The following is a 22,241-nucleotide window of genomic DNA, read 5'->3' as shown; positions in this document are numbered from 1 at the left end:
GTGGGCTGGTAACAACAAAGCATTAATCATCTTGGGTTTGTTACAAAAATGGCCAAGCCTTGGCCATGTTCCAAAACTAACTATCCTGTTAGGGAAATTAATTGTCTCCCTCAATGTCCAACCAATGAGATATCTCCTAATCTGGGTGTATTTACAATTTTTACTGTAATGTTAGTGTGTCTTTACCTCACCTGCTTCTCATTACTAAATTATACCACAATTGGAATACACTAACGACAGTTTTATTTAATCAGTTTACAAATAAATAAGCATTAATCTTCATGTCAAAATCCAGCTCATGCACACAATGAGAATATGTCCCACACTGAATTCAATCTCTTATATTCTGGAGTAACACTGATTTATCAGTTAGGCAGCAGGGCATAGGTTGTTATTCCCTGTCACACATGATGTTCTTCTATCTGTATGTGAATTCAGTTCTAAACCATCCGCAAACTAAAACGCCCCTTTTGAGGCCACATTTCATATGTCTAAATCACTTCCAATTTAGGCACAGCATATTATTATTACGGGGGGGGGGGGCAATAAAAATATTTAGTGTATTCAAAAATCAGTTTAATCTAGGACTACAGATGAATGTGTATTACTCAGAGTTGTACATTTAATGCATTGTGTTGCTGGAGGGCAGAGTTAAGGTTGTTTGGGTTGTGTATTTCCATACTTCAATAGGCTTGGATTTATTTTAAGTTTAAGCTTAACTCTGAATGTCCTGGGTTTATAATGCTTGTTTGGGGGGATAATTACATCATCCTTGCAATGTTTTTATTCCAAAATACTGATATTCTCAGCCTCAAGTTAATCTTAACATGGTTTTTGTCTAGAACAAAATTGTAAGGCTGGTGCAGAATGCCTGCTTCTTAGTTCTACAATGAATGTTACATGCAGTGTAGAAGCTGGCTGCTCATTCAAACTCAGAAATGTTGAGTAGCTGGATTTCTTCTCTTTAGTTTAATTAATATACAGATATTGATTTCAGCAATATATTGCTATCCAGTTCAGTTATTAGATAATAGCACTGTAGATGTTTCCATTGGATACTTTTTTTCCTAAATATTCTTGCTTGAAAATACAATCTTCCTGTAAGACTTGCGTTTCAGATATACAAAGAACAAATTTTAATCCAGAGAGGTGAGCACTCACAGTTATTTGATCTTTGTCTGTAAATTAAATAGTTACCCTGAAATAGATTCTTCTCATTCAGACTGACTCATCAGCCTTTGCAACAGAGTTCCTTGGTCGGAGGGGGACTTGATACTGTACCAACCACAGCTCCTCACCCAAACCTTAACTCGGTACAGCTGCCTCAGGAACAGATGAGACAGAGACAACAGCAAATTCGACAACAGCGACTCCTTCAGGTGGGGCACTTGGTTGTGTTAATGAAAAGCGAATGTGGGGCCTTATTATCTGAATCAGGTATTAGCTTTAACCTGGATCTCCCATGTCACAGGTGAGTACCTTAGCTGCCATGCTGTGGAGTCAATCTCTCTCCCTCCCTCCCTCCCCTGCTACCTAGTCCAGTGAATATTTAATTATTTATATGAAATGGAAGAGTTCCAACAGGAGAGATTGAGAGAGACCCATCCCAGAATAATCAATAGCCTGGTGGTTAGGACCCTAACCGCTGGGTTATTGGCTGTTTTGGAGTCAGTTTCTCTCTTGTTTTGAACAGAAATATCATCCTGGACCTGAGAAACCTTCCCAGTGAATCAGCGTTTTTCAACAAAAAACTAATTTGTCAAAAGATTGTGATGAGCCTTTTTTCCTCTCCAATAACCTCCTCTGTGCCTCAGGATATTGAGCTGTGGCAATCGCTATAATCAACACACATAATTTGTAGTTTTAGGTTATTACAGTATTATTTGACTATAAGAATATGTATATGCCAGAATTAAAGTTGGGTGGAAACAGCCCGTCTATAATATTTTCTATTCTTCTGATTTGTTGATGTACCCCAATATGATGGTTAACTCTGTTTGGCAGTTAAAAACCAAAACACCACACTGGGGTTGACATAGAGGTAAAAGCAACACACATTAAAAATACGTTGTGTTTTTGGTGACAATATAATTATTTTCATGCTTTAACTCTAATGCTAATAACTAATTTTTTAAAATATTATGGATAAACTTATGTGGGTATACAGTTAACAGCTGATTATACCATACAGAGAGCCTTTTAAATCTGTTTCTGCAATATGTCTCTTTGATAGATATTATGAACACTGTATTGTAAATATTTGTTGTTCATCATCCATGATGTAGTCAGCACTGTGCAAATGGAGAGAATGGTAGGGTTCAGCTCCTAAATATTATAGTGAGGAACACGCCTTCCTCAACCAACACTAAAAGCATACAAAAATCATTGCTTAGAAAGATAAGTAACGAAAAGCCAAATTCCATGAAAAGTATCCCTGGAACAATGATGAGAAGGCTGCTGTGCCTTCTCAAATAAAAAGGCTGCTGCTGCTGTTATTGCTATTAATCATTTATATAATATAATACATGTATACATATTATTATTGTTACCATGGCAATGTTCTTTCAGTTGCAGCAGCAGCAGCAACAGGGTCAACAGCAGGCACTTGGTCTCCAAGCAGTGCAACCACAGCAGCCTTTGGTAAGCAGAATATTAAAACCAGACTCTTTTTGTGGGTATGAGGGTGCTTATGGGGTAGATGTTATTACTCCTGGAAGTAAAGCAATCTAGGAACAGCGCCAGTAAGTGTTGTATAAGCTTACTCAGACTTCTTTGCCTTTGCCATGTCAGTGCTGATGTGCACAACTCTGTAGTTTCGTCCATGGGCCTCTCTGATAATCTTGCCAAATGGAGTTATAGGTTTTATGAGGTAGCTAAGACAGGTTACCCAATGACTCTTTTCTTTTTAATATCAAGGCCAAATTTGAACATGTCATGAAGCATAAGGCTTGTGTATTAATCCTTTGCCCCACCTGGTCTACCTAAAACTCAGCATTTTAGTTTGTCTTTTAAAAACACTAGTTCTGGGACTGGTATACCATGAACTACCCAGTTACCCCTAGATTTCAGTGTTCAGTTATATTGGGACAGTTGGAACTGCTCTTGCTCACGTCAGAACTGTTGGATAGATAATTAACAGATGCTTACTTCTGTCAATCTGGAAACTTTCTTGAGCACTAAATTCATTTAATTATTTTAAATTCATTAGTTCATAGGCTCTGAATATATATATATATATATATATAGTGTGTGTGTGTGTGTGTGTGTGTGCGTGTGAGAGAGAGAGAGAAAGTGATGATGATGATCAGCCTGAGTTTGGGATGGCCACATTTCATAAATGCAGTGCTTATACCTGACCCATGCTGATAAATCCTATATATTACACCAAACTATCTTAGATTTGGTATATGCCACATACTTAACAGAAACTCTGTTTCTGGAAATATTTGAAAAAATTTTTAAAATGTAATCGGAACTCCCTCTGTCTGTCTTTTATTTCATTCCCCCTGTAAAACCAGGTTGCTGAAAGGCCATGAATCCTATTATGCAGACTTGGAGACAGAGATAAAAATATAACCAATACATTTTAAAAAGCTCTCAAATTCTTATTTGGATTCTAGATATCAAAATGTCAGTGTTTCAAGCTCTGGTATAATAGTGTAATATTGGAGAACTGGGAATTTCTCCATTCCAGGGTGTAAACTGATAATTTATTAGCCTAGAAGGAATGAGTTATCTGAACTTAACTTTACTACAGCAGCATATGTTGACCATATATTCTGTATATACCATGTATTTTATAAATTTCCTCGTGTTATTGAGTAATAAAGAACTATCTTCACTTGCTATGAGAACTCAACTTTATGGGAAATTTTTTGCAGCATTGCTAATGGTTATAGCCTTACATTTTTATACGGATTTTTGTTTTAAAACTTTTATGTGAAAGCAGGATAATGTCAAGACTGTCCTTAGGCATATGTAGGTGCCTAGGGCACCCAAAAATTTGGGGCAGCATTCCCCTTGCTGGCCATGGCTGAAATCCTCTCTTCTCGGGCTTCTCCCTGCCCCCTCCCTCACTTGCTCCTCAGCCAGTCAGCTGAGGGCTCCAGCCTCGGCCTCTGCCGCTCCTGCCCCGGGGAGTCCAGAGTGGTGCGGCCAGTCACTGGCGGTGCAGTCAGTCACTGGTGGCACGGCACACCGCCACCTGGAGCTGAGTCCCTGCCTGGACCCTGCCTATGCCCCCATGTGACAACACAAAGCCTGCCTTGAACCACTGTGTATGAAGCTTGGTGTGTCAGCAATGGGGAGAGGGGTGTTCTGGAGGTGCATTGGGTGGGGGTGGTGGCAGTGCCCTCTCGACACACTGGTCAGTGGCGCCAGCTGGGGACCACCTTCAGTGGAGCATAGGGGCACCAGTTTAATAATGCATAGGGCTCCATAAATAGCTAAGGATGACCCTGGATAATGTATATGATTGAGGCCGATTGTGAAACTGTGCAATCTCATATGAACAATAGAATCCAGTTAGAATTCTAAGGCACTTTATATTTTCCTTTGACAGTTTAAATATATTTGTATTATATTTACTTGATTTTATGGGCTCTTCTGATAGCTAATTTTAAACAGTGAAAATTCCCCTATCATATTTCATCAAAAACTGCAGTTTGTAGCCCTAAATCTGACTCTAGTACAGATAAATGGGTTTAAATCCCATATAAGTTGTCTGCTTGATGTGTGCCAAATGGTTAAAATATCATCACTCTCTTGTACTTTTGTAACTAAGATATAGCTGCTTGTTGTCTGACATTTCAGTGTGTATGAAAAAGGATCTGTGGCCAAGCACTCTGAAAGGCTGTTCTGGTGTTTTTGTGGGGAGCCAGAACACAGTAATGGCATAGTGCCGGAAGTGTGTTCTAGCCCTTCTTTTTTTTTTTTTTTTTTTTTTTTGGTTAGGACTTGAGCATATAGTAACCCTGTAGAGATGCATTTTTCTGTTTGATCATGTACTGCAGTTGCATGGAGAGTAACAAATAATCATAGTAACTTTCAGAATATTTCTTTGTTAGTCTGTAACACTGGAACCTTTCATTACATCTTAAAGTATGAAAGTGTCTCCGTAGAAACATTTGAATGACCTAGTCTCTTCCCATACCATTGAGTAATTTTCTGCAAACATGTTGTTTTACCATGTACTACATTTGTGTTTTTACACTGGAATTTTGAGAACTTTCTATCCTTGGTTATATGTGCCTTTAAATGTAGCTAACTAAAGGAACTCAGTTTAAAAGAGTAAGCCACACAAGAATGTGATACCTACAAAAAGAGCCAGATTAGAAACAGGTTACCCATTTAAATGAGCAAGTTTAAAGAAAATATCAGCCGTTAGTGCTAAATTGTGCATCCTGAGTTTTTGAACTAGAGTTTGTGTATTCTGGGGAGCCAAGTTACCAAATTGTATTGTGTTTAAATTGGATGTCTAGCCTTCTTCTTAGGTAGCTGGTTTATTATCATAGGCGTAACTTGTGTATTTTGAATGTCTGTCAGCTCCTCCTGAAACTGCAGTTAGGAGCTGAAGATGGTACCATATAACATGCAAAAAATACTTTTCATTAGATTTACAATATGATCTTTGATGTGACCCATGTCTTTGAGCTCATGAAGTAATAATGATTGTGACATTTACCGTACAGCTAAACAAGCTGTGACCAGGGCCTTTGAGTCTGGCAGAGAAAGTATTAATCATCTAAGGTCTGTCTATACTGCCACTTACAACGCTGAAACTTTCTTCGCTCAGGGGTGTGAAAACCCGTAACCTGAGCAATACAAGTTTCAGCACTGTGTTGATAGTGCTATAGTGTTGGTAGCCGCACTCCCAGCACTGGTAGCTATTCTCCTCATGGAAGTGGTCTTATTACAGCTCTGGGAGAGCTTTCTCCCAGTGCTGGAGCCATCACTATACAGCCACATTAAAGCGCTGCCACTGCTGCACTTCAACGTCAGCTGTGTAGACATACCCTTAGAGGCAGAATCACTTCAGGTGGTGCAACACAGCAGGGCTAGCCTATCAATGAGAAATTAACATACTAGCAAGCATACTGGCATGCTTAATGAGTCTCGGAGAGAGAGCTGGGGCTGGAGCTGAAGAAGGCAAGGGTGGAAATTGCTCCTTGTCCCAATTTCAGTATGGCTAAAGTAAGTCAGAGTTAACTCTGGTTTGGGACCATGCTTGAGGACAGCCTAGTATCACCTGCCATGGCCTTCAGAGCACTGGATCTTCTTTGTATTTTCTTGACACTGAAATACATCTCCCAGCTATCTTTTACCTGCAATAAACACAACACAATGCTCTACGTAAAATAGATTTGTAAACAATTAAAATGATCTTTTGTGCTCTGAGAGTTTTTCAGGGTGGCTGAAAGGTGCTTCTGAAAAGGAGGAGAAAGCCCCTCTTGTCTCCTGTGAGGCCAGGAGGCTTTTGAATCTGACCCAGACCCGCATTGAAGAGAAATTTCCTAGCTTATTTCGAAGGACCATACTGATTCACAGAGGCTCAGTGTAATCACTGAAAGGACCCTTTAAAAAAAAGTTTCATTTGGTCTAAGCTTAAGAAAAATTACCCTGTTTTGTTGTTTTGCATGAGGCTGCAGGAAGTGGGACTTGAAACATTTTTCTTTTGTAACCTGGTTTACAGGGGGTCATGACCCCAAATTCCAAGAGTGGGTTGTGTGGCAATTCTATTACAATATTTCTTTTGCAAAGCCTTTCACACCAAAGATATCCTTACTAAGGCTTTGTCTACCCTACATAGCTTTTAGTGACACGGGCAGACTCCTATGTAGAAGGGCTAGAGAAGCAATCCATGTTGATGGAAAGACTAATTTAGGGCCAAATTCTGATCTTGTGCCAATATAGATACAGAGTAACATCACTGAAGTCAATGAAAGAACATTGGTCTAACCCCAGAGTAACTGAGAGCAGAATTTAGCCCTTAATTTATCTCCCACCAGTTTTCTATTGGTGTAATTTCATTTACTTGAAACAACTTGCACCTGATTCTTCTTGGCATAAGCATGATCAGAGTCAGGCTCATCCTTGTTATTTTGTTTCATATGGGCAGAGTTGGTCTGATCCTGAAAGGTGCTGGGCATCCTCAGTTCCCACTGAAGTCAAAGGGAATTGAGGACACAATCACCACCTGGCAAGTTGTGTGCAGAACCCTGGAGGATCAGACCATTTTGTGCTTATCTTTAATTTCATTTGAAGTAGTGTCATAGTGGAAAAAACATCATCCCTCCCCCTCCCCTGCCCACACACACACTAGTACCAGAAATTTTAATTATTATAATTGGTCAAAACATAATTGTTACTTACAAACGATACAGTCAAAACCAACAGAATCTTTTATCAGCTTTGGATAAGGCAGATGATCAAATCACTTAAAGTGCTTTCCTGGATGAATGCCATTCACTGCAAAGGTAGGAATGATGGATGGTCTTTTTGCAGAAGACAACTGAATCTATGCCTTGTGACTGGCTGGAGGCATGTGTGAAATCTTATAACTCAATGGGAAATTTAGAAGATTCTAGAGACCAATACATAACTTATTGTATAAACTTCAACATTCTTTGTTCCATGTGTCTTCACCATTTATTACCAACAATTTTGTCATGTTCTGTCATCATCAATCTCCAGAAATGTCTCTTTCTAGTTGCTTTTGTTGCCAGTTGCCTATGGGATATTCAGGAGGTGAGAAGGTTTTGTTTTCTTTTTACAGTTAACACTTAGGGAAACTGAAAAGAAACGTCTGCATCTCCCTAGGGTGTGATAGGACGGTCTGAGCAGTTTTGACGTCCAGAATGTGAAAGACAAATATATGTATAAATACTCTAAAATTATCTCTCTCTCCAAGGAATACTAGCCTTGATGACAGCAGGGTCTGCACAAGCTCCAGAGCTTCACTGGCGCATTTTGTTTTGTTACATAGAATTTTCTATCTCCTTGTCTGCTATCTTCTGTGCATGCCCAAAACCTCTGTTATTGGGTTTTGCTTCCCAGCATCTACACTGCAGCTGGGAGTATGCTTCACGGCTTGGGCAGACAGACAAGCGCTAGCTCTGTTTAAATTAGCATATTAAAAAAATGTAGCTGGGGGTGGCAGGAGTGGCAGCTTGGGCTAGTTGCCTGAGTATGTTTGAAGGTTTCCAGTGGATTTGTACTTAGAAAGCTGCCCTTGGCTACACTGCTATTTTGAGTGCACTAGCTCAAGCAAACTAGTGTGTCTGTCTACCAGCTACAATGTAAACATATTAGTGACAGAAGTGGGACACCAGAGATTTGGAGAGAAACTGGAAATTAAAGAGAGGTGATGGAGAGAATCTGGCCCATTCTCCTTCTCCTCCTCCACCTCCTCCCCCCCTCCTCCAATGTCTGCAGTAACAACACAAGAAGTGCATTTCCCTTGACAGTGTGATGTCTGTTTGGGAGGTGTTTTCAGGGTATTACACATATTCAGTCCTGATGTTTGTTACAAAGTGCTTACTACTCAGGCTAGGGATTGGTGAGCCAGGTAGTCCAGGAAGGATTTCCTGTGTCCCCAGTTTATTAATACCTATGTATACTGTGATATGTTAAATTCAGCATGTTAGCTGTTTTTTAATATATAGATATAATATAAACCTTAGCTTTCCCTTTGTGTGTTTTGAGAGGCATATACTGTGCTCCTTTGATAAGACATTGATGCATCATTCTGAACTGTGTGAGCATTTTTCATCTTCTCTGGTATTACTGTTGCAGTTTCCAAGACAAGGTTTGCAGCAGACACAGCAGCAACAGCAGACGGCTGCTTTAGTCAGACAACTCCAAAAACAGCTCTCTAGTAAGTATGCCCATCTATAAGAGGCATCTATTTTTCTGCAGTTTCTTTTCCATATTTAAAACAAGAAACATGAAAATGTAAGTATATCATTCTATTGACACCTTCAGTTCTGGTCTCTAGTAAAAGGACAGTTCTGAAAATGATATGACGACAAACACTGAAGATCAGATTCTGTATGTGACTTCGTACCTGCGCATCTATTGGTTCCCTCAGGTCTGCACAGAGGTCCAGACTGAGTCATTTTCAGGATTGGGGCCTAATTGTTTGCCATCCTGAGTTCAGTCAATGTTGTTTTCTCCTTCCATGTCCTATTTTCAGTTGTGAGGTTAAATCAGGAACATCATTGCATTGAATGTGTTCCTGGTTTTTCTCCAGCTATTTCTTGGTCATGTTTCAAACTCTTTGACAAATTTATTGTATTATTTAAACAACTGTAAGTGTGTGCACATCAAGACCAATCTTAGACTAAATTTTTCATTTTTTGGAAAAATTTCTTAATGGTATATTTCAAAAAATGAAACCAAATGTTTTTATTGTTTTTGTTTGATTTGAAATAGTGGGGAAATTTCCACTCTGTTTCCTTTTTCCTTTTCTCCTGTTTTTTCTTTCTGGAAATTTCAGCACATTTAGAGAAAAAATATCTTGAGTTTGGGGTTTTTTATTTCCCTCAGCACATTTTTTTATCCCTTTTTCCATTGGAAAAGGTCTGAGAAAAGTGGAAAAGAAAAAACTCACATTTTGAATTCCCCGTCCGTATTTTCCCCTTTTTCTGGGGTAGGGGAGGGGAGGGAAGGGGAAAGGCAAAAAAAGTGAGGAGGGAAATGAAATTTTTCTAACTAAACTGAGATTTTTCAAAACAAAATGTTTTAGAAAAAATGTTTTGAGTTTTTTCATTGAAAAGTGAGTCTTTTTGAACAAAACAAAAAACATTAATTTTCTTTTGAAAATTAAAATTTCAACCAGCATCAGAGTAAAGATTTCCTTTCAAGAGACTGAAAAGGTTATAATATAATATAATATAATATGAGGGGGCCATCAAATGAAATTAATGGGCAGCAGGTTTAAAACAAACAAAAGGAAGTTCTTCACACAGCCCACAGTCAACCTGTGGAACTCCTCACCTGAGGAGGTTGTGAAGGCTGGGACTATAACAAGGTTTAAAAGAGAACTAGATAAATTCATGGTGGGTAAGTCCATAAATGGCTATTAGCCAGGATGGGTAAGAAATGGTGTCTCTAACCTCTGTTTGTCAGAGGATGGAGATGGATACCAGGAGAGAGATCACTTGATCATTACCTGTTAGGTTCACTCCCTCTGGGACACCTGGCATTGGTCACTGTCGGTAGACAAGATACTGGACTGGATGGACCTTTGGTCTGACCCAGTATGGCCGTTCTTATGTTAAGGCTTTAGTTTAGGGAGGAGATGAATAAGAAGTTATGTAACATATCATAGTATTTAGAAGATAAACTGGGCGCATCTCTCCAAGAACAAAGTTACAGCCAGTAAAATTGAAAGCAACAAATTAAAAACCAGTAAAAGGAACTACCACTCTACACAGCCACCCCTGGAGCTTATTGATACATAACATCACTGAGGTGAGCTGTGTTTTAAAAGAGTGTGAGATTTGTATGTCTAGTGAAATGTATAAGGAATGTAATGCCCCCTTATGCTTCAGGGTATAAACCAACCAGAGAGCCATGTGGGTTAGATTAAAAAAAAACATCACCCATGGGCAGGTTATTCCATTAGGAATGTCAGAGACAAGATCTCAGACTATATGCCCCCTGGTATGATCCAGTATGGCAATGCTTATGTTGCTAGATAAAAATATTACATTTTACTGCAATCATTTTTTAAAAAAAGCTTAATCCTCTGGGACAGGTTGTAAATGTAAGATATAAAATAATGAGTATGGGGCCTGCGATGATTACCAGAAATTGGGGCATTCAAATTTCCAGTGTTGTACAGTGCCAGTGAATTACCCATATTCAATATCTACAAATCTTTATTCATCTATTTTTTAAACAAGCATTATTTCAGCAGGACCAGTCATAGGTAGGCAACCTATGGCATGCGTGCCAAAGGTGGCACACGCACTGATTTTCAGTGGCACTCACACTGCCTGAGTCCTGCCCACTGTTCCGGGCGGCTCTGCATTTTAATTTAATTTTAAATGAAGTTTTTTAAACATTTTAAAAACCTTATTTACTTTACATACAATAGATTAGTTATATACTATAGCCTTTTAGAAAGAGACCTTCTAAAAACATTAAAATGTATTACTGGCATGCAAAACCTTAAATTAGAGTGAATAAATGAAGACTTGGCACACCACTTCTGAAAGGTTGCTAACCCCTGCCTTATGAGATCTGAGGATAGAGTCTCTAGTTCAGGGGCGGGCAAACTTTTTGGCCTGAGGGCCACATTGGGATTCCAAAATTGTGTGGAGGGCCAGATTGGGGAGGCTATGCTTCGCCAAACAGCCAGGCATCGCCCAGCCAACACCCCCTATCCGACCTCCCCTGCTTCTCACCTCTTGACAGTGCCCCTGGGACTCCTGCCCCATCCACCCCCTGCTCCCTATCCCCTGACCCCCCTAGACCCTCCACCCCTAACTGCCCCCACCGCCTCATCCAACCACTCCTCTCATTTCTGACTGCCCCTGCCCCCGGGACCCCTGCCTCATCCAACCACCCCTTCTCTCTGACCACACCCAGAACCCCTGCCCCTGACTGCCCCCCCCCAGGACTCCTGCCCCCATGTTCTCCGCCCTCTGGCTGCCCTGACCACCACCCTGAACTTCCCTGCCCTCTATCCAGCCCCCCCACTCCTTCCCCCCTATTGTGCTGCCTGGAGCACCAGCAGCTGGTGGCGCTACAGCCAGCTGCTCAGAGCACCAGCACAGGCAGCCACACCGCACAGGCAGCCACGCCACCCAGGCTGCCCCAGGGGCTTGCCGCCCAGAGCATTGTGCTGGCAGTGCAGTGAGTTGAGGCTGCGGGGGAGGGGAAACAACAGGGGAGGGGCTAGCCTCCCAGGCCAGGAGCTTGAGGGCCTGTCGGCTGTATTTTACCCACCTCTGCTCCATTGGAAAAAGATATGCAACTAAATTACTATTCAAGGGTCTGATCTGGATAGATTCTGAGCACTCATGTCTCCTGTGGAATTCCAGCTGGAGCAGAGGTTACTCAGACCTTCTATTGATCAGACCCTACATTTTTAGAAGTAAACTAGTGGTTTTTTTGGTCAGAATACTAACTTTATGGATTGATAAAAGAATTAAAATACGGTGTCACTATTTTCATCTTTAAAAGGTGTTCAGAACAATCTTTATTCATTGGCAAGCTTTTCACAGAAGTTTTGATCTGACTGTAGTTAGCTAGGTGTCAACCTGTTTGTTAATGGAGTAGCCAGTTCAGCAGAGAAATGTATGCTCCTGTTGTATTAATTTAAATGGAATGTCTGGGCCAAAGGTGTTAACTATAACTCAGCCATTGTCTAACATTAAACAGTGTTAACCTAGATCCAGGGTTTGGTATATAGAGACCTCACCCTGCTTAGCACATGACACACACTATTAAAAATCCCTTTAATCTTTTATTAAACATAGAGGAAAGAAGGAAAAAACAGTTAAACATTTGAAATGTGAAGTATTAAATAAGGCCTTCACTTTAACAACATCCCTTGTTTCCTTTCCTTTTAGCTGGAGAGAATTTTTAGAAGGAAAACCCCCCTTGTTTGACTGTCTTTTAGATGATATCAAAGTTGGTAATAACTGTCCCTTTGGGGAAAAGAGAAGAAGTTGGTTGAGATGGGTTGGAGCTGCCGTTGTTGTGTCTAACGTTTGGTCCATTTTATCCCAAGTGGTGGTATGGGATTCAACTGGAACTGGTAGGGTGGGAGTGTCATTTGGATCCCTCTCTTTGCCCTGGTCTGGTCAAGACCTCTCCCAGGATCAGGACAGTGAAGGTGTGGGGTCTCAGGAGAGAGTGTGGGTGGCAGTCATGATGATGGTGAAGCTTGCTCCAGTAGCCAGTTTTTCTCCCAAAGTCTCTTTCTTGAAGGACCCACAAAGGGAATAGTGGCCAGAATAGTTCATCCTCTCATTGTTCTGTCCACCAAGTAGGTCTAGTTTCTGACACACCAATTTTGGTTCAAAGATTTCTGGTTCCACACTTATCTTGTTTACCACGCATGATCTCAACCCATACCTTAAGTTATATCAGTACGGCCCTTTTGTACCTTTTCCCATTAACATCTGTTGTTATAGGTTATTGTGACAGCTTATGAACTTGTACTCGTGTTTTTCAATTAACCTCACAATTAGGGTAAACTTATCGGCCCAATTATCACAACACCTCTAAAATCAGGACTGCAGAATGGACTTGCACTTGGGTCCCAGAGGAGAACTGTTTTCAGGGCTGCCCAGAGAGGGGGGCAAGTGGGGCTATTTGCCCCAGGCCCCGGGCTCTGCAGGGGCCCCCCATGAGAACGGCCGAGGCTCCCGCCTCCGCCCCTCTCCCGAAGCCTCAGCGCATCCAGGAGTGTCCCTACATAGCGCTGCAGTGTGGCTCCGGCGGGGCCTGAGCTCTTCCCCGCTCAGAGCCGCGTGGCAAGGGGGCGGGGCTGGGAGCTCCAGCGGGGCCTGAGCTTCCTCCATTCGGCGTGGAGCTTGCAGCCCCGCCCCCTTACCATGCGGCTCTGAGCGGGGCGGAGCTCAGGCCCCGCCGGAGCCATGCTGCAGCTGTCGAGGGAAATTCCTGGATGCACTGAGGCTCTGGGTGAGGGGGGGAGCCGGGGCTAAGGGCCAGGGCCGGGGGGGTTGGCTAAGGAGCAGGGAATCCTGGGGATAGGGAGGGTGCAGAGGTTGGGAGGGGGTGAACAGGGGACAGGGAATGGGGGGGTTGGATGGTGAGCGTTCCAGGAGTCTGTCAGGACTCAGCGCGGGGGTGGATAGGGGTTGGGGCAGTAGGGGACAGGGAGCAGGGGTGGGGTCCTGGGGTGATGGTTGACGGGGTTTCTGGGGGATGGTGAGGGGACAAGGAGCAGGATGGGTCAGGAATTCTGAGGGGGGGTGAGCAGTTGGGGGGCAGGAAGTGGGTGGAGGTCGGATAGGGGGCAGGGCCAGGCTGTTAGGGAGGCACAGCCTTCCCTACCCTAAAGCTCATTCAGCAGTTTGAGGCTTGCAGAAGAGCCATGCTGTTAGCTTTTCCATTAGGGCTACCATCCCTTTCACTTCTCAAATGCCAAATTATAGTCTATATTTAATTTCAGTGCTACAGGGAGATTCATGTCAGGGGAGGGTAGCTTCATTTAAAATTAGCCACTGGGGGAGGGATCACATGAGAATAGTAGTATTCTTCCCAACCCTACCAGTCCCCTGCATTCCCTGAGGCTTCAAAGGGGTTAATTCAGTGGTTCTCAGACTTTTATACTGGTGACCCCTTTCACATAGCAAACCTCTGAGTGCGACCCCCCCCCCCATATAAATTGAAAACACTTTTTTTTAATATATTTAACACTATTATAAATGCTGGAGGCAAAGTAGGGTTTGAGGTGGAGGCTGACAGCTCGCAACTCCCAGTAATAACCTCGTGACCCCCTGAGGGGTCCCGATCCCCAGTTTGAGAACCCCTGGGTTAATTTAATTTTAGCGCCCTGTGTCCATTCACATGCATGTGCTATTTTGAGCATTTCGTTTTCCACAACATAGGCTCATCCCAGATTCTGGAACAAGCTCAAATGCTCAGTTTGTGGAGTATGTACATAGTCTATACTAAAGACAAACCCACAGTAACCAAGTCCAGTTTGTGAGGGACCCCATGGAGCAAATCTCTAGGAAACAGATAAATCCATTTAGGTTAAGTCCATTAATGGCTGTTAGCCAGGATGGGTAAGGAATGGTGTCCCTAGCCTCTGTCAGATGGTGGAGATGGATGGCAGGAGAGAGATCATTTGATCATTACCTGTTAGGTTTACTCCCTCTGGGGCACTTGGCATTGGCCATTGTCGGTAGACAGGATACTGGGCTGGATGGACCTTTGGTTTGACCCAGTATGGCTGTTCTTATGTTCTAATCTAAATGAACCCAAAGTTATGGAGACAGATGAGAGTCAAGGAAGCCAGCAAAGTATCAGAAACCTGGAGAAATCTCTGACTGGATGGGCTCAGGGGTTTGGTCACAAGCTGAGGTGGTTAAAAAGTTTTGGATTTTTTTAAGCAGATTTTTTTTATTGTCTCTTTAAACAATCAAACACAGCAAGCAGCAAATATTTGGCCACACACTTCTGAAACCCCAAACCATATTCAGGTTTTGGCAGACTAATTTCAGCTTTTCAATTAAAAAAACCCACAACAAATTTTGAAGGAAAGCAGACGTTGTCCGTGATTTTTTTCTGCTTTTTAAAAACCCCTAGTTTTCAATCCAGAAAAAGTTTTTGACGGAAAATATTTGTCCAACCCTTTTAATGAACTTTCCTATCTTTTAGCACTAGTTGATGCTGAGAACCAGTGATACCTTGTAAAGAAGTTTTCTCAAAGCTGGGTTTGCACCAACATGTAGGTTTATTTTCCCAGGGCCACCCATGGGTGCGGAGCAAGTGGGGCAATTTGCTCCGGGCCCTGCAGGGGCCCCCACGAAAATATAGTATTGTATAGTATTGCAATTTTTTTTATGGAAGGGGCCCCCTGAATCCTCTGGGCGGCCCTGACTGTTTTTCATTGCTAGTTAAGAAAAGCATTTTGACAGTTCCATTATTTTTTCTAATCAATTGCAAGTATCAACATCCTGCTGGATCAAGTGTTCATGATTAAGTAATCTTGCTTTGAGTGGCTTCATTTATGTTATGCAGAATACTACGATTCCAGGGTTGCTTCATATTCAAGATATTAATGCTGTGGAACTGCTATGGTTGGGAGAAGCTCCCACCTGTTGAGTGCTGGAAATTTTTTCTCTAAACTACGTTCGGGGGGAGAAAAAGAAAAAGAGAATAAATATTGTATATTAGTAATAGTCAGTTAAGTATTGGAACCTCATAATCTGTTAATTTATAGTTGGTCCGTAGAATTTATTTTCTCCTCAAATCCTTATCCATACGGTTCAGATGGGCGAAAATATAGGTGGTACAATAGTTACCAGTATGCAGTCCTAAATTAGCTGGATGTTCCTGACTTAAAAAATCATGGGTGAAATCCTCTCCCCACTGAAGTCAATTGCAAAGCTCCCATTGGATTCACTGGGGTTAGGATTCCACCCTCTCAGTGAAATATAACTTGATACCTTTTTTCCCTTTCAGAGTACAAATTTGGTTAATAAATGTAATAGAGCTGATGAAATATACTTAGACTTCTGTAAGGCAGTGGACTTGGTGCCAGATTATATGTTAATATAAAATTAACATAGCACACATTAAATGGATTAAAAGCTGGATAACTGATAGGCCTTCTAATGTAAATCTAAACAGGGAATTGTCATCAAGTAGGTGTGTTTCCAGTGGGGGTCCCACAGGGATCGATATTTTGTTCTACACAATTTAACATCTTTATCAGTGAATGCGAAGAAAATATAAAATCATCACTAATGAAGTATGCAGGGGACACACAAATTGGGGGAGTCATAAATAACGAAGAGGAGGATAGATCATAGGTCACTGATTCAGAGCAATCCAGATCATGTAGTAAACTGGGTGCAAGTAAACAATATGCCGTTTAATGTAGCTAAATGTAAATGTATACATCTGGGAACAAAGAGTATAGACCATACTAACAGGATGGGGAACTCTATCCTCAGAGGCAGTGGCTCTGAAAAAGATTTGGGGGCCATGGGTGATCATCCAAATATGGGCTCCCAATGTAACATTGTGGCCAAAAGAACTAATGTGATTCTGGGATGTGTGAACAGGGGAATTTTGAGTAGGAAAGAGGTTATTTGACCTCTGTATTTAAGACTGGTGTGACCACTGCTGGAATACTGTCCAGTTCTAGTGCTCACAGTTCAAGAAGGATATTGATTAAGTTAAAGCAGGTTCAAAAAAAAAGCCCAAGAATGATTGAAGGATTAGAAAACATGCCTGAGAGAGAGAGAGAGAGACTCAAGTTGTTCAATCTATTCATCTTGACAAAGAGAAGGTTATGGGGTAATTTGATTACAGTGTATGAGTACCTATATGGGGAAGTAATATTTAATAATGGGTTCTTCAGTCTAGTAGAAAAAGGTATAATATGATCAAATGGCTGGAAGTTGAAGCTAGACAAATTCAGATTGGAAATAAGGCATAATTATTTAACAGAGTAATTTACCAACTGTCATGATAGATTCTCAATCACTGACAATTTTTAAATCAATATTGGATGTTTTTCTAAAAGATATGCTCTAGAATTATTTTGGGGACGTTCTATGGCCTGTGTGATGCAGGTCAGACTAAATGATCACAATGGTCCCAATGGCCTTAGAATCTATTAATCCTGGAAACACTTACTGTCATGCTATAATTCCCCACTCTGAACCTTAGCGTCCAAAAGATGGGGTACCAGCATGAATTCCTCTAAGCTCAATTACCAGCTTAGTACTTGTAGCGCTGCCACCAACCAAGAATTCCAGTGCCTGGTACACTCAGATCCCCCCAAAAACCTTGCCCGGGGACCTCCAAGACCCAGTCCCTCTGGATCTTAACACAAGGAAAGTAAACCCTTTCCCTCACCATTGCCTCTCCCAGGCTTCCCCTCCCTGGGTTACCCTGGAAGATCAGTGTGATTCAAACTCCTTGAATCTTAGACAGGAAAATTCACCTTCCCCCCCTCCTTCTCTCTCCCCCTCCCAGACTCTCCCTGAGAGAGAGAGTAATCCTAACACAGAGAGAAAATTAACCTTTCTCTCCCCCTTCCCTCCTTTCTCCCCACCAATTCCCTGGTGAATCCAGACCCAGTCCCCTGGGGTCTCACCAGAATAATAAAGACAATCAGGTTCTTAAACAAGAAAAGATTTTAATTAAAGAAAGAAAAAACAGTAAAAATTATCTTTGTAAATTTAAGATGGAATATGTTACAGGGTCTTTCAGCTATAGACACTGGGAATACCCTCCCAGCCTAAATATACAAGTACAAATTAAAATCCTTTCAGCAAAATACACATTTGAACTCCTCCCAGCCAAATACACATTTGCAAATAAAGAAAACAAACATAAGCCTACCTCGCCTTATCACCTAGCACTTACTATTTTGAATCTATAAGAACCTGTATCAAGGAGATTGGAGAGAAACCTGGTTGCACATCTGGTCACTCTCAGAACCCAGAGAGAACAACAGCCAAAAACTAACGGCACACACAAAAACTTCCCTCCCTCAAGATTTGAAAGTATCCTGTCCCCTGATTGGTCCTCTGTTCAGGTGACAGCCAGACTTACTGAACTTGTTAACCCTTTACAGTCAAAAGAGACATGAAGTACACCTGTTCTATTAACCCTTAACTATCTGTTTGACACTTACATACTTAAATTTATTATCATGAGAAGTCGTATTGAAATCAGTAGGGCTACTCACAGTAGTAAAATTAAGCACTTCTGTAAGTATTTGCAATCCTGAGCCCTCAGTGAGGAGCAAGTCTAGCGTTACACTTATCAACGTTAGGTTTTAGAGGAAACACCCAAGCAATAGTAATTAATAAATGAAAGCAGTTCATCCTCTTGGGTCTATAGTGTTTCAGTCTATCTACAGACTCAGGAAACCCTTTTGCACTGGTTTACGTTTGGAAAGTTCCCTTCAGATAATAAGAACTTCCTTCATGCAGGAAGGATCTAAAGGATTATGAAAGGGGATAAAATTTCCAAGAGAGTCTTCTTGCAAAGATGTTTGTCCAGTGTGGGGTTGAGAGTGGGACCAGGGTTTGGTCACCCACAAATTCTGCTGATTCCCTGAGGGTCCAACCACCCACTAGTTGTGTCCCCATCGTCCATGACTCCACTGAAGGCTGTAGGACAACCCTTGCCTGCTTAGAGGCAGGTGCATCCACACCATGCAGAAGACACAGCATGAAATTAATAGGGTGTGGGACTATATTATCTTTTCTCTCAAATCTCCATATGATGGGAAGGGGCTTACGTGTATCTGCACTCATCCTGCCCACCCGCAGGGTGTTAGAAAAGGATGTAGAATACTTTCTTGGAAGCAGAGAGCCCCCCTTTCAGAGAGGGGCAGTGTGATTCACGTGTGGATCAGGGAAATACAGGTGAGGCGTCTTCCCTTTTTTTTAATGAAAGGTTAAATGCTGCAGAAACTGATGAGACTATCAAAGAAATGTGGGTTACCCAGGAAAACAAGTATTACAAAATAGTTGCTTTTTACTTTATCATTTTAGGCATGTCATTTGCTTGCACATAATAATTGTTTGAAAGGTCATCTTGGCCCATCCTGCAATCCTGGAGCAGGCAAAGCTTCCCTGGAATTTTGTATGTGGTGGGTGTGCAAAATCCAGCCCTTAATTTGCAACTGTTCAGCATTGAAAAGTATTCATTTTCTGAATGGATTGTTCTGAGCCTCCTTTATTGCTTACTATGGTGATTTGAAATATAGGTATTTATTTCTTCATTTATAATTTTGTACAGTGCACACAACACACGTAAACACTTTGCTTTATTTTTGTTATTTAGGTAACCAGCCACAACAAGGGGTGAACCAATATGGGCATTCTTCACACTTCTGAATCTGGAAGGTGGGATCAAGATGTGGTGTTATGTTTGCACTGAAGAAAAATCAAAATTCAATGCACTAGTTATTGCTAGAAAGCAAAATTTTAATTTTTTCTCTTTAATTTTTTCAATACATATTTTTTGTGCTGCAATTGATGTGAATATGTAACAAAGTGAAAGATTTTTTTTTTTTTTGCATTTAACTGGAATTAAATGTATGATTTGTGGGCCTATTTAAAGAATACAGTTGTTGCAAAGAATTGGTGCTTTTTTAGGGTACTGTTACTTTAAAGGGGTTAAAGAATGGATTTATTTATTTGTGGGAAACATTTTTTCTTTTTTTAAGAACTGCACTGGACCAAACTACTGATCTGAAAGGCACTTCCGATTTTGGCATAAAGATTAATGAACAAATCAAAGTGTTCTCCTTTGTTCTTCAACAGTAAAATGAGCATTGATTTAAATCATATTAATTTTGACTGTTTGTAATTTTCATAAGCACTTTATAAAGTTCTTTGTTTAAAAGTACCCAATTTTCTCTTGCTTTCATTGTGGAAAGAAGGTGCTGAAGTGAGTTTCTTGCTTGTATTAGAACTTCCTAAGATTTATATAAAAAGCCACAATGTAACATTAATAAATCTACTAGAAGTAGCTGTGCTTCACATTTTTCTTTTTAATGCAAAGTTCATTGGCAGTGAACCTTGTGAGGGTACAAAATGGGGTAACAAAGCCCTGAATAGCACAACAGATTTTGCTCTAAATCATTTAGGGCCTGAACCAAATCCTGTTGAAATCTGATGGCAATCTTTCCATTGACTTCAACTGGAATTGGATCTCTGGTCTCGTGCTAAGTTCAACAAAAGTCTCTTTCCAGCTTTTGCCCTTTGGAAGCTTGTGCCAGGCTAGAAAAGCCTCCCAAATCCCTTTTGCTGTTTCTGCAGTGCTCTAGCTGGGCCTCATGTCTATTGATCTTGACCTAAATGAGTTCTTCCTCTAATAGATGTATTTATTATTTATTTTGTATGGTAAGTACTTAAAATTTTGAATTTAATTCTTAATGTTGGGTGATAGTCTTGGTTGTGTAATGCATACTGCATTTATAAATTTGGTGCAAACGCACAACTTATACATTAAATTTATTATAAAGAGATATAACTATTTTATCCTTGTTCAAGTATGTGGTATATTTGCTCGTATTAGAGTAAAAATATCAGAATAAATTTACTATGGGTTCATGTAATTTAAGAGTTACTCCATATGATTTTTTTTAAGTTTTTTTTTTTAGAATTAGATGCACAAATTGTGAAACATGCAGGGCATTTCAAAATACATGGGAATTTTGTTCTCATGTTCTGTATTAACTCATCTTTTCATTTACCATAATATAAGTGTACTGTTTGGTATCCTAGTCAGACTTAGATTGAATAGAAAAGAGTCAACACTCAGCAAACATTGTAGTACTGTATGACATCACAGATAATTAAATTTTCATAAACAGTTTAGTGTGGAAAATCATAATATCAATAATTTGTATCTAATTCTGACTTCCACACTGCAAAGTCTTACCCATACAAGCAACCAGTAGGATGGGTCAGCATCTTTACTGCAATAAAATTCTTGTGAACTGCTTTGTACATTGTGAAAATTATTTAGCTCAAAAATTCTTCACTTCACCATCTCAGCTTGTACAGACCTTTATCAAAACAGAAAGACCAGTCATTCCACTAAATGAATAGGTTGTCTGTTTTGAAATATTAACATGTACCTGTACATTTATTTTCTTTTTTGTACATTAGGTATTTTAAAAAAATGCCTGATGCAAGTTGATATCCCTGTCCTTTCAGGTGACTGCATGTTACTAGAATAGTATCCACCACAGAAAAGCAGACTTAAGACCAGTTTCTGTCCTCAGCCACATACATACAACACCCTTCACTGCAATGGGGCTTCGTGGTTTTAGCTGAGGGCAAAACCTGGAGGTGAATGTTTACTTAGTAGAATTTGTTTGTTTACAAATTAATGGCATTGAAAGTACCAGAAGCAAAACACAATTTTAACTTCAATTTTTCTTTTGGAGCAAAGATTTAAAACTGTGTTAAACAAAAATAACCTAGATTACCATCTAATCAACTTTCAGTGGTCCCTGGGGACCTAGTCAGCAAAAGTATTCAAGGCTGCCTGTGCCTTGCAAAGCCCCAAAACTTCTTGGGTCCTGACTCTGCTTGAGTCAAAGTTACTCAACAGAAAAGATCAGGTTGAAACAAAAGCTCTTTTAAAAACAAATGAACAAGCTGGCAATTTTTTGATCCTAAGGTTTTGGAGCTGGCTTGGAAGCTCATGCAAATAACTTAGCCACCAACTCATTGTTCCTAGTTACTTTGAACTTCACAGCAAATCAGAATAACTGTTGTGTGTGTCAACAATTAGGAAGATTTATTAACACCACATTAGTGGCAGTTCTTCGAATGTTGCTAATTTTTGCTGCTTTTTCAATGAAAATGCGTTTTAGTTTCCTGTGGGCTAGGATTACTTCCCTTCAATGTCCCTTGAATGGTTTGTAAATGGGGGTGAAATTATTTGGTAATCCTCTGGGTGACTGTCCTTTTAGTGCTCTTCATTGGGGACTAAAGACATTCGAGATTAAGCAAACAGAACTATTTAATCCAGTCAATTTTCTTCTA

At 40.7% G+C, this 22,241-nt stretch overlaps 1 protein-coding gene across 2 annotated transcripts in view; it reads left to right on the top strand.

Annotated features, from left to right (window-relative positions):
• Nucleotides 1-22,240, top strand: part of MED12L (mediator complex subunit 12L) — a 319,974-nt gene extending 297,734 nt beyond the window's left edge. For both annotated transcript variants that reach the window (XM_030575113.1, XM_030575112.1), the window contains 4 exons: nt 1,223-1,379; nt 2,569-2,640; nt 8,794-8,875; nt 19,522-22,240. In XM_030575113.1, the coding sequence (XP_030430973.1) occupies nt 1,223-1,379; nt 2,569-2,640; nt 8,794-8,875; nt 19,522-19,574 (364 nt within the window). In that variant the 3' untranslated portion in view covers nt 19,575-22,240. The remainder of the gene's footprint in view (nt 1-1,222; nt 1,380-2,568; nt 2,641-8,793; nt 8,876-19,521) is intronic.
• Nucleotide 22,241: the final 1 nt, after the last annotated feature.

The sequence above is a fragment of the Gopherus evgoodei genome, chromosome 9, assembly GCF_007399415.2.
Source record: "Gopherus evgoodei ecotype Sinaloan lineage chromosome 9, rGopEvg1_v1.p, whole genome shotgun sequence".
In the NCBI taxonomy this organism is placed as follows: Eukaryota; Metazoa; Chordata; order Testudines; family Testudinidae; genus Gopherus; species Gopherus evgoodei.
This window is presented reverse-complemented; position numbering and strand designations above follow the sequence as displayed.